Here is a 10010-nt window from a genome sequence, read left to right as displayed (position 1 = left end):
AATTTGCTAGTTAATTAATTAATAAACCCAACTAAAGAATACAAAATAATTAACAAATACTTACCAATATGCTTATTTTTTCAGCAGACTGAGAAAATTAAAATGCAAAATATGCATAAAATTAAATAACAAATCAAAGGGAGTCCATTTGTTACTTGAGATTTTTATGAAGTCATTATGCTGCTATTGTATTAGATGCAAAAATAAATTAGGTTCCAGAAAAAATGCTGTTAACAAATCATTGCTAACTAGATTTTAAAAAGTTACTGGTAAAAAATAAATAAATAAATAAATAAATAAAAATGCATTGACTGTTATAGCAAATAAACGAAAAAAGAAAATCTGATTTTTTTTTTTTTTTTGTCAAAGTCGTCCGTGTTCATGCTGCTGACACTCAGACTCTGTTTGTGCTGAGCTGAGGCGTCACATGCTTCGTCTGCAGCCGCAACCTCGGTGCAGTTGACTTTCTGTCAACTTCCTGCTGGTGCAGAGCTGGACCTGCTGCTGGAGCTCCTCACTGTCAGAGTCAAGCTCTTCTCTGAAACTCTGAATGACAAATGGATGTATGATATGATATATGATATGATGTGATGTGATGTGATGTGATGTGATGTGATATGACATATGATATGATATGATATGATATGATATGATATGATATGATATGATATGATATGATATGACATATGATATGATATGATATGATATGATATGACATATGATATGATATGATATGATATGATATGATATGACATATGATATGATATGATATGATATGATATGATATGATATGATATGATATGATATGACATATGATATGATATATCAGGTTGATATGTAAATGATTGTAGATGTGAGCAGGGCTTAATGTGCCTTGTTCATGTGTCCATGTATTGGGTTAAACTGACCTGACATTGGCTAAAGTTAGTCTTTAATATTGTAGGGAAAAAAAACACTGACCAACTAAAGCTTCACCTTCTCACGTCCTGTCCTTGTGTGATTTGAAATGAAAGAACGCTATTATTATCTCATTACCATGTTATTATCTTATTTCTAATACTCCTTTTGAGTGAACTGGTTGCGAATAAAGTTTAACAGAAAAAAAAAAAACACGGTCTCTTCATGACGTATTTTTCAGGGGACAGAGGGAGGGCGGTTTGAAAGCAAAAGAGACAACTGGCTGTCAATATGCTTGTAATAAACCAAAGGACCTGACAGCACCGGTGTGAGCGCTCACTGTGCGTAGGATACATTGTCTGCAAGTTAGCAGAGACTTACTGTATTGTATTATTGTGATGTATTATTGCCGACACACAGGACTTTACTCTCAAGTTAGTTCGCGAGCTAACGTTAGCTAGCTGTTAGCTGCTGCTGTTGTGTTTTCGGCTGCTGGCTGTGTGTAACTTTTCTCTCCGCTTAATGTTGATGCAGTGAGACACCAAACTGTGCTCTGTCTTCATTATAGCCTAACACCACTTGTCAGAATGGCGAGTGTGCATGAAAGTTTGTATTTTAACCCCATGATGACGAACGGGGTAGTCCATGCTAACGTGTTTGGTATCAAAGACTGGGTGACTCCGTATAAGATCTCCGTCCTCGCGCTGCTGTACGACATGACCGCGTCCAAAATCTCACTGCCTGAAAGAAGACGACTCAACAAACTCATCCTACCCTTACAGCAGGTTGGTTATATGAATGTAGTTATTTTTACATACCGCTGTGTTGCAGCAGCAGCCTCAAGGTGGTGTCTGTTGTTTGATGTCATCAGGGTCCAGATCTGACTCTGGGTCAGTTCCTGAAGACTGTGGAGGAGTGTTGTCCTCAGACTGCGTATGCTGTCAAACTCAGGTAGGCTGAAACACGGTGACTTCATTTATTACATTTTATTTAATCAACCAATAGCATGCAACATTGTAGCTCTGATAGAGATCAGTTTTATGGGACGTTCAGGAAAATGTACCACATAGTTGCAATGTTGCCTTTTGGCAATGTCATAATAAGGGACTGTGGTTTATTTATCAGAGAAGGGGGGTGGCTGGGGTGTGATTTCGTTGTTTGTTTGATTGTTTATTTTAATATCATGATGCTGGATTTTTTTTCTTGAATGTCCCAAGTGATTGTTGGCAAATACCTGAGCCTACCTTCACCATGAGTATATTACATATTTTATGGTCTCTGGCTGTGGTACATAGTGTAATTTATGGAGATTATTATAGAAAACTTGCCTTTTAAACCCACTTGTATGTTTTGGGGGTTCTGAGAGTACTTAAAATAAATTCAAAATAGATAAATTTGAAGTTGAATGTCCCTCTCCTAAGCTAAATCCAAAAAAAAAACCTCCTTCTTTGTGCTTAAAAAAACATCTGAAGTGCTTTCCCTGTTTAGCACTAACCCCTCCCCTCTCATAAATAACGAACACTCCCTAACTAAGGTCTGAGACAACACATTATCACAATAATGTTAAAATATCAGCATGTCTAGATGCTGAGGCCATTGTTTTTTCCTCCCAAGGCTGCATGAAATGGCAGACGGAGAACTGAAAGACATGGAGTACTTCTTTTCCACTCTTCCCACTCCATTCACTGCTTTTGACTCTGAGGCTTATAAAACCAGTGTTGTGGGTGAGTAGTACACATGGTTTCTCATGATTTGTGTTATTCTCATGAAGTAGATGTGTGTTAAGCTATGTCTCACCTGTTTTTTTAGGTCTTTTTATGAGACACATGCTTCTGGCCTACAACAAGCTGTCCTTCAGTCAGGTCTACAAGCTGTACAAGTCCCTGCAGCACTACTACCACAGTCACTACGCCAAGCCTACCGACGGGCAGGTGGGTTTGCCAGCACTGGTCGCCGACGACTCCGACATGGACCTCACCAGCACCGAGGACACTGTTGGGGACAGAATAGACAGGGAGGAGTTGGACACCCCACTGCATGAGTCAGAGCTTCGGTTAGTGATGCTGTTGTTGGATAAAATAAACAGTTTTTCTGTCACATTTTACTGTCAGGGGTCAAATCCTAGTGTATTGAAAGTTTTGACATTATGTTTTGATTGTCTGCATCTACTTCTCTGTGAAATGTATTCACTGTGTGCACAACAGTCTAGATTTTATCGCCTTACAACGTGATTAAAATCTCATGTTATCTCCAGAAATGACAACACTCCAAGCAGAGGTCCACTGTCACAAAAACAAGCAGAGTACTTTCTAGCAAGACAGGTAGGTGTGTTCATTAAATCGAGGCTGAAATCGTCCACATCCCGTGTGAAGCCGAGAAGTAGCATTTTTTGGGGCTCTCACAGTTTATTCAAACCTCTTTCCGCAGGCTTATCTTCTGAAGAACGATGAGAACAAAGCTCTAAAGCCCGCTGCTCTGCAGGAAGAGCTCAACAACATGCTCAAGTTTAACCCCGATTTTGCCGAAGCGGTGAGCTGCATCCGCTTCACTTTCCCTGCTGTAATAACAAGTCCGCCAAGATACCTTCATCATCAGCTCTGTGGTGTTTCCTCTCTCCTCAGCATTATCTAAACTACCTGAACAACATGAGAGTCCAGGACATCTTCCTCTCCGCTCACAGTCTCTTGCATTATTTTGACCGCCTCATCTTGTCTGGGAATGAGGGAAAGAGCAACGGGGATGAGGGCTATGGCCGAAGTCTCCGCTACGCCGCTCTCAATCTTGCAAGCTTGCACTGTCGCTTCGGCCACTAGTGAGTACAAGAAGTGGTGGAGTCTGAGAGGGCGGACACGTTTCTGCATAAAAAGTGTTTGTATAAAACATAACTGACTTATCGGTTCTCCATTTTTTTTTTCCTTCAGTCAGCAGGCAGATCTGGCTCTGCAGGAGGCTATCCGCATTGCCCAGGAGTCCAATGATCATGTGTGTTTGCAGCACTGTCTGGTAAAATACTTTTCTGTTATTATTTTACATCATGTCACTGTTGTACTGTGATTAAGGTTCATAATGTGTGACTGTAATATGAGTGAGTTTATTCCTGCCTGTCTCTCTGTGTCCCACGTCAGAGTTGGCTGTACACACTGGAACAGATGAAGGGATCTGACAGCACCGTGTTAACGGAGGACTCGGTGAAAATGGCGGCCCATTTCTGCCTGCCAGTGAGTACAACACGAGCTCTTCAATAAGACCGCCGAAATTAAAGTGGTGTTTATTTTTAGCTTTTTTTCCTTTTTTTTTATCGCCTTGGCTCACGTTTACACCAGATTTAGTTTGCCAAACTCCAAATAAAAAAAATAATAGCTGTAATCCATATTTCAGTCTCAAACCCTCACATTGCAAACAAAGTAACACCTTTATCGTATTAGGTAATACTTCGCGTCGTATGTTTATCAGAGCATCTCTATGTTCATCCCCTGAATTTTCAACGCTGTTGCATTTTTATAAAGAAAATGATCATTAATAAATGATGCAGAATGTGAACATGTCTTCATCAAAATAATCTGCGTTGGCCATTTCCTTAAAGGAAGACATTATGCAGGGATAGCAATTGATACAATTTGAAATGCTTGAAATACTTTAACAGGCACGTTTGTTGTGTATTTTTACAGTATGCACAGCTGTAATACACGTTGGGCATTAGATAAACACAGTAGTTGCAATTTAGCACCTTTCATCAGAAATTCTTGTTTTTAGTCAGTAGTTGTGTCCTGAAATGTTCCCTTCATAAAATAACATGCATGAACGCATAGAAAATCTTGATGAATACACAGCCTGCTAAATGTGAATAAAAACAGCATAAAGTGCATCACTGAGCTGTCACTGCTGCTAAAGCTGATCTTTGAATATGTTATCTTTGACATGTGTTATCTATCACACTGACTGATGATCCTCTCTGCTGCAGTATCTGGCATCTCTGGGCATTCAGTCTCTGGTCCAGCAGGGGGCGACACAGGGTAAGACAGCCCACAAACTGATGGACGCACTGAAGGACACGGACATCCTGCACTGGAAACACAGTCTGTCGGAGCTGATCGAGATCAGCCTGGCTCAGACGACGTCCATATGGAGGATGTACGGCAAGAGGTCAGACTCTTCAGCCTGCCACCCACACACACAGTTGTCAGTTGTGTTAGACAGTAGACTGCACTGATATAAAAACCAGCTCTGTAAAACACTGAAATAACTCTTGTTCTTTTGCATGGATTGACATTTCAGAAATCTAATCTAAACACAACAAACTTGTCCTGAGCATTAATATAAAAACACCACAAGTCTGGGTGTGAAAGTAAATGAGTCAGAAGTGTCACTTTTTCTCCTTTTTTTGTGCCCGTGTCTCTTGCAGCACCATGGCTCTGCAGCAGGCCCAGCTGCTTCTCAACATGAGCAGTCTGGAGCCAGTCAACTTTGGGGTCCAGCAGAACAACACAGAGGCGTTCGCCGTGGCTCTGTGCCACCTGGCTGAGCTGCACGCTGAGCAGGTAACACATTTCATTTGATCCCGTCTGTCTGCTTTCTCCCCCGCTGCTGCATATCCGTTAGTCAGTCGACCCAGCATTGCGGGAAGGTAATAAAAATTGATCAGGTTTTCTTTCCAGCTCCTGGGCAGAGTTAAACACTTTTAATTCTTTGTCCCGCGTGTGTTTGCATCTGTGGCAGGGTCTGTACTGTGCAGTGTCAGAGATTCTCCAGCATCTGAAGGAACAGTTTCCTCCACACACACAGCACGCCAAGGTCAGTGTTGACAACTCGCTTTCAGAGGAGGAAGAGTTTTGCAGAAAGTTGCTGCATTACATTTTAATGTCATTGCATGACGATGTCATTATGCAATGACGTAATTACGTCATCACAAATACACAATGAGGTTTGTCAAATAGACCAGCCAGCTCAGCAAGACGTCATGTGAATATTGTCAGTTTAGACTTGTTATCTTTATGTTTGCATATTTTGATTTTTAACAAAGCACCTCATGGGTTTGTTTTATTAACATTTTTCTTGTGACATATTAAAACCGGCTGTACACACAAACAGTGTTGGGCTTATTGATAGCTAGCCAGCTAACACAATAACAACAGCATGATAACACAACGAAGACATGTTTGATTACTGAACACTTACAGCTACTAGGCTCAGGCAAAGTGTATTAAAGATTTTAATGTTTTATTTTCCAATTAAAACTACACGTTTTGAACAATTACAGTTTTTGAACAAATACAGTTGTCATTTATAAGCAGTTTATTGGGATAAACCTGTGCCTTTTAGCACTTGAGTCTCTACAAAAGTTGCTGTTGCTGTAATTCAGTGCTGCGCTGCAAAGGCAGAGAGCAATAACTGCAGAGCAAGAGAAGTTTAGGATAAAGAGTTTAAAAGTTTTCGGGCTGGCCAGCAAACTGTGTAGCAGATAAAAACAAGGTAATGCCTCTATTTCATGCTTTTTTTTTTACACATTCACATAAGAACACACATGATAACTATAAATATGCAGATACTGCTTTTTGCCTTGTAGATGACATTCACTGGATGGGGAAATGCGGGTTGAAAGTTGATATTGACATTAATAAAATATCATGTTAATTGTTTTCTGTTTCCCTCCTTCAGCTCTGGATGCTGTGTGACCTGAAAATCCAGTTTGAGAGATACATGAACAAAGGGAAATACCATTTGGCAGAGCCACTCGTCACAGCCATCTCTGCTTTAAGCAAAACAGAAGGTCTCTACAGGTAACGCCAAGACACAAATCTGCAGTTCTAATCTTAACGGCTGTCTCGTACATGTGTAATTTGTGTCTGAGCGGTAACCGTGTGTTTGCTCACAGAAAAGCTCAAGTTCTGAAGGCTCTCAACCGGAGCACTGAGGCGTACAGCATCTTGCAGCGGCTGCAGGCGCACTGTGAGAAGACTAAATGTACAGAAGTGGTCATCAGGTAAAAAGACACTTCTGTTGTCTTTTGCTTTTTTCCGACAGCGTGGTTTCCTGGAGCGTAGAGGCGAGTGAACACATCTAAAGTTAGTCTGCCTTCTTTTTGTATGTAGGGTTGACTCAGCTATTTTAGGGCTGCTGTAAATATTTAATATATGACGTTCAGGGATCATTCCGAGCCACATTTCTCGTCTCCATCACCGCCTCTTTATGTCTCATACAGAGTTATGCTTTCCACCGCTGAGCTCCACTGGGAGTCGTCTGGCTTCTCCACAGCGCTTCCTCTCCTCCTGCAGGCCCTGGCTCTAGCAAGACAGCACCACCTGCAGTCCCTGGCCTCAGAGACCATCCTGCACCTGGCCTTCACTCAGGTCAGCCACAACAGGAAAACAGACTTCACTCTAACACTGTTACAGCTCCCGTACATGCAAATCAACAAAGCCTTTTCTCCAATATTGTTGGTGCATATGCAAAATAAAAGCAGCACAACACACATGGATTCTTTATCATCTCTGCCAGGTAAAAGCCTAGAGGGGGTCATGCATTTGGTCGTGTGTGTGTGTGTGTGTGTGTGTGTGTGTGTGTGTGTGTGTGTGTGTGTGTGTGTGTGTGTGTGTGTGTGTGTGTGTGTGTGTGTGTGTGTGTGTGTGTGTGTGTGTGTGTGGCAGGAAACATTTTGACTTTCATTGTGGCTTTAAAACTGACCTACACAGAAAGATTTAGTCTTATTTTGAAGAGCATCTGCAGATTAGTTTCCATTCCTGATATGTAATGATTCACCTCAGTGTGTTGTGACATGAAATTAGCTGCAATGGTTTTGCAATCCAGTTATGTTCTGTCCGCTGCACGGCGTCTTACCACACCTGTAGCATTCTGCCTGCCCAATTTTGTTAATTTGGTCGTTTTTCATTGATATTTGTGCTTCTACCATAAGTAAATAAGTAGGTTATGTAGTTAAATGGTATCCTTTTTGTCTATTCTAATTGTGTTTATTGTTGTATTTTCCTACTTTGTTGGGCTATAGCCTGCAAATAAAGTCAGTACAGTTAAAAATCTAGTTATGAATGACATGGATCAAATATTTGTGGCTGTTTTTTAAGTTATTAAACATACATTCATCCTCATAATTACCTTGTATTTTGTTTAAGTCTAAAGAGGCTGCGATCAGCTCCAGTTGGTGGAGATCTGTGCTCTAGTAAGTAAGTACACTTTTTTTTTTTTAAGTTAATTTTGTTTCCTCTCCTCTCTGCAGCTGATGTTGGGGGTTCCTGAGCACTCTCTGAGTGTTCTGCATGAAGCCATTGAGCCTGTTCTGGCCCACGGATCAGTCATGGACAAGGGCCGAGCCCTGCTGCTGATGGCCCGCTGTCAGATGGCGGTGGCTGGGTTCAAGCCAAACGGACAAGGGCAAGCAGGTAACAGCCTCGGCCCGCTCTGCCGCACGCTGATCGCTATCTCTTAGTGTTGTGTGGCTGCACAGCCTCTTTTCACACACTGCTGTTTATTGTCTCCCTGCAGATTTGCATTTGGCGGCTTTGGCTGTCGACACGCTGAATGAGGCAGCAGCATATTTCTCCAAGCTGAACTGTAAGGAGCGGCTGCGGGACGTCCACTACCTGCAGGCTCTGCTCCACCGTTCTCTGGGACAAACCTCGCAGTGCAACAAAAGTGCCATGCTTTTCCGTCTGCTGGACCAGGAGCTGCAGTCACCAGCACCACCGGTCTCCATGCGACTGTAACTACTCCCTGTGCAGCAACAAACTGTAGTTATTTTGGCCACTGAAAAAGACAAAAAACACCTCCTCTAACTGCTGACTGGAGTCACAGCTGCTGACCACCAGATGGTGATGAAGATCTGTCCTCTGTCAGCACTAAAAGCATTTCATTTGTAAATATTTGGGTAATTGTGGAACGCAGTGCCTGGATAATTATTAGAGTGGTCACTGTCAGTACTCATAAACAAAGCTGAGTTACCGGCAGACCAAGAATAGATCAGTTGATATGTTATCACTTTTGACCCAGTAAAAATTTGAATAATGCGTCATGATAAACAACGTGTTTGGTTTTTTTTTGCAACTTCCAGTACAGCAATAGTCCAGTTTTGTCAGACACACATAACATGACTTCCAGCGGTAGAAATGTCGAAAGTTTATCAGGAGCTGTCACAGCGGCGCCGATTTACCCACCGCTTTTTGATGAATGAGGGTAATATCACAGTTAGCTACAAGATGAATGTGTTCTAGTGGCCTGGATGATTCATATTTCACCAAAAGAATACAGATGAAGCTGGAATCAGGAGGAAGAAACCGCGATCACATTTATAATGTCACAGACCCGCGATGGCATAACACCAGATACTGTTTCTGTATTCCGCTTCCGTCTGGCAGGATTTGTGAGAACAATTTTTGGCGGGTAATGTTACATCTAGGTGCTCTGACATGCCTGCGTTCCATTACTCGCTGAACTCCTTTTTCAAAAAAATAAAGGACTTGTTTCATGTTATTTAGTTTTCAGTTAATCTGACAAGTCTAAGATCTAAGACAAGTTTCAGCAGTATTTAAAGTTCACTTCATGGTGAGAGTGTTTTGTTTGTCCTTGTGTTCAAGCATCTCAAAGGCGGAGCGTGTGATTGGATCCCTCTGGACCTGTCGACAGGAAATTCCTCTCCCGTTTACTGTCTGCACCGGCCCCCTGAAAGTTCTTGTTGACTAAGTTTAAGTGGCGTGTTTGGCTTCATGTCATTTAATACATAAACGGTAGCGTGTGGTAAAAGCAGGCCTGTCTTCTCTGTAAATATCACTCAGTCGTGTGGCACGTTCTGTTCTCACAAGTGAGGCCGTTTGACCGTTGCTTGCTGATGTGGCTTCAGGCACTGTGCCATGTAGTACCTGTATTTACATGTTCATCTTGAACACAACTAACAGTGTGTGTTTAGAGTATGTGTGTGTGTTGAATATGTGGGGCAGGTTGCAGGGTGGGTTTAAGATGAACTAATGCATCTTCAGATCACACTATAAACGGAGTGTTTGTGTGTTAATGTAGCGTTCAGTTTATCCTTTTACCCAAAGAGTTGCCGGTATCATTTGCTGCAGTGGGATTACCCATCAAGTTGCACAGAAACATTTACAGCAGAAAGC

At 41.8% G+C, this 10010-nt stretch overlaps 1 protein-coding gene across 2 annotated transcripts; it reads left to right on the top strand.

The window, feature by feature from the left end:
* The first annotated feature begins 1155 nt into the window (after positions 1-1155).
* Positions 1156-9245, top strand: anapc5 (anaphase promoting complex subunit 5). Of its 2 annotated transcripts, XM_042488148.1 has the most exons (18): positions 1156-1238; positions 1466-1682; positions 1769-1848; positions 2512-2621; positions 2707-2950; positions 3152-3218; positions 3325-3426; positions 3519-3709; positions 3819-3900; positions 4023-4115; positions 4859-5040; positions 5300-5435; positions 5614-5688; positions 6553-6674; positions 6770-6877; positions 7097-7244; positions 8126-8288; positions 8392-9245. In XM_042488148.1, the coding sequence occupies exons 2-18, from the start codon at positions 1485-1487 to the stop codon at positions 8610-8612; spliced, it is 2322 nt and encodes a 773-aa protein (XP_042344082.1). In that variant the 5' UTR covers positions 1156-1238; positions 1466-1484; the 3' UTR covers positions 8613-9245. The 2 variants fall into 2 exon arrangements, with proteins under 2 accessions (XP_042344082.1, XP_042344080.1); XM_042488146.1 differs by having other exon boundaries at positions 1160-1682.
* The last annotated feature ends 765 nt before the right edge of the window (positions 9246-10010 follow it).

The sequence above is a fragment of the Plectropomus leopardus genome, chromosome 6 (genome assembly GCF_008729295.1).
Source record: "Plectropomus leopardus isolate mb chromosome 6, YSFRI_Pleo_2.0, whole genome shotgun sequence".
Taxonomy (NCBI): domain Eukaryota; kingdom Metazoa; phylum Chordata; class Actinopteri; order Perciformes; family Serranidae; genus Plectropomus; species Plectropomus leopardus.
This window is presented reverse-complemented; position numbering and strand designations above follow the sequence as displayed.

Coding starts and splice junctions, on each gene's coding strand:
- anapc5 (XM_042488148.1), top strand. CDS start 1,485: ATGGCGAGTGTGCATGAAAGTTTGTATTTTAACCCCATGATGACGAAC. Junction 1,683..1,768: donor TCATCCTACCCTTACAGCAG/GTTGGTTATATG, acceptor TGATGTCATCAG/GGTCCAGATCTGACTCTGGG. Junction 3,427..3,518: donor ACCCCGATTTTGCCGAAGCG/GTGAGCTGCATC, acceptor CTCTCTCCTCAG/CATTATCTAAACTACCTGAA.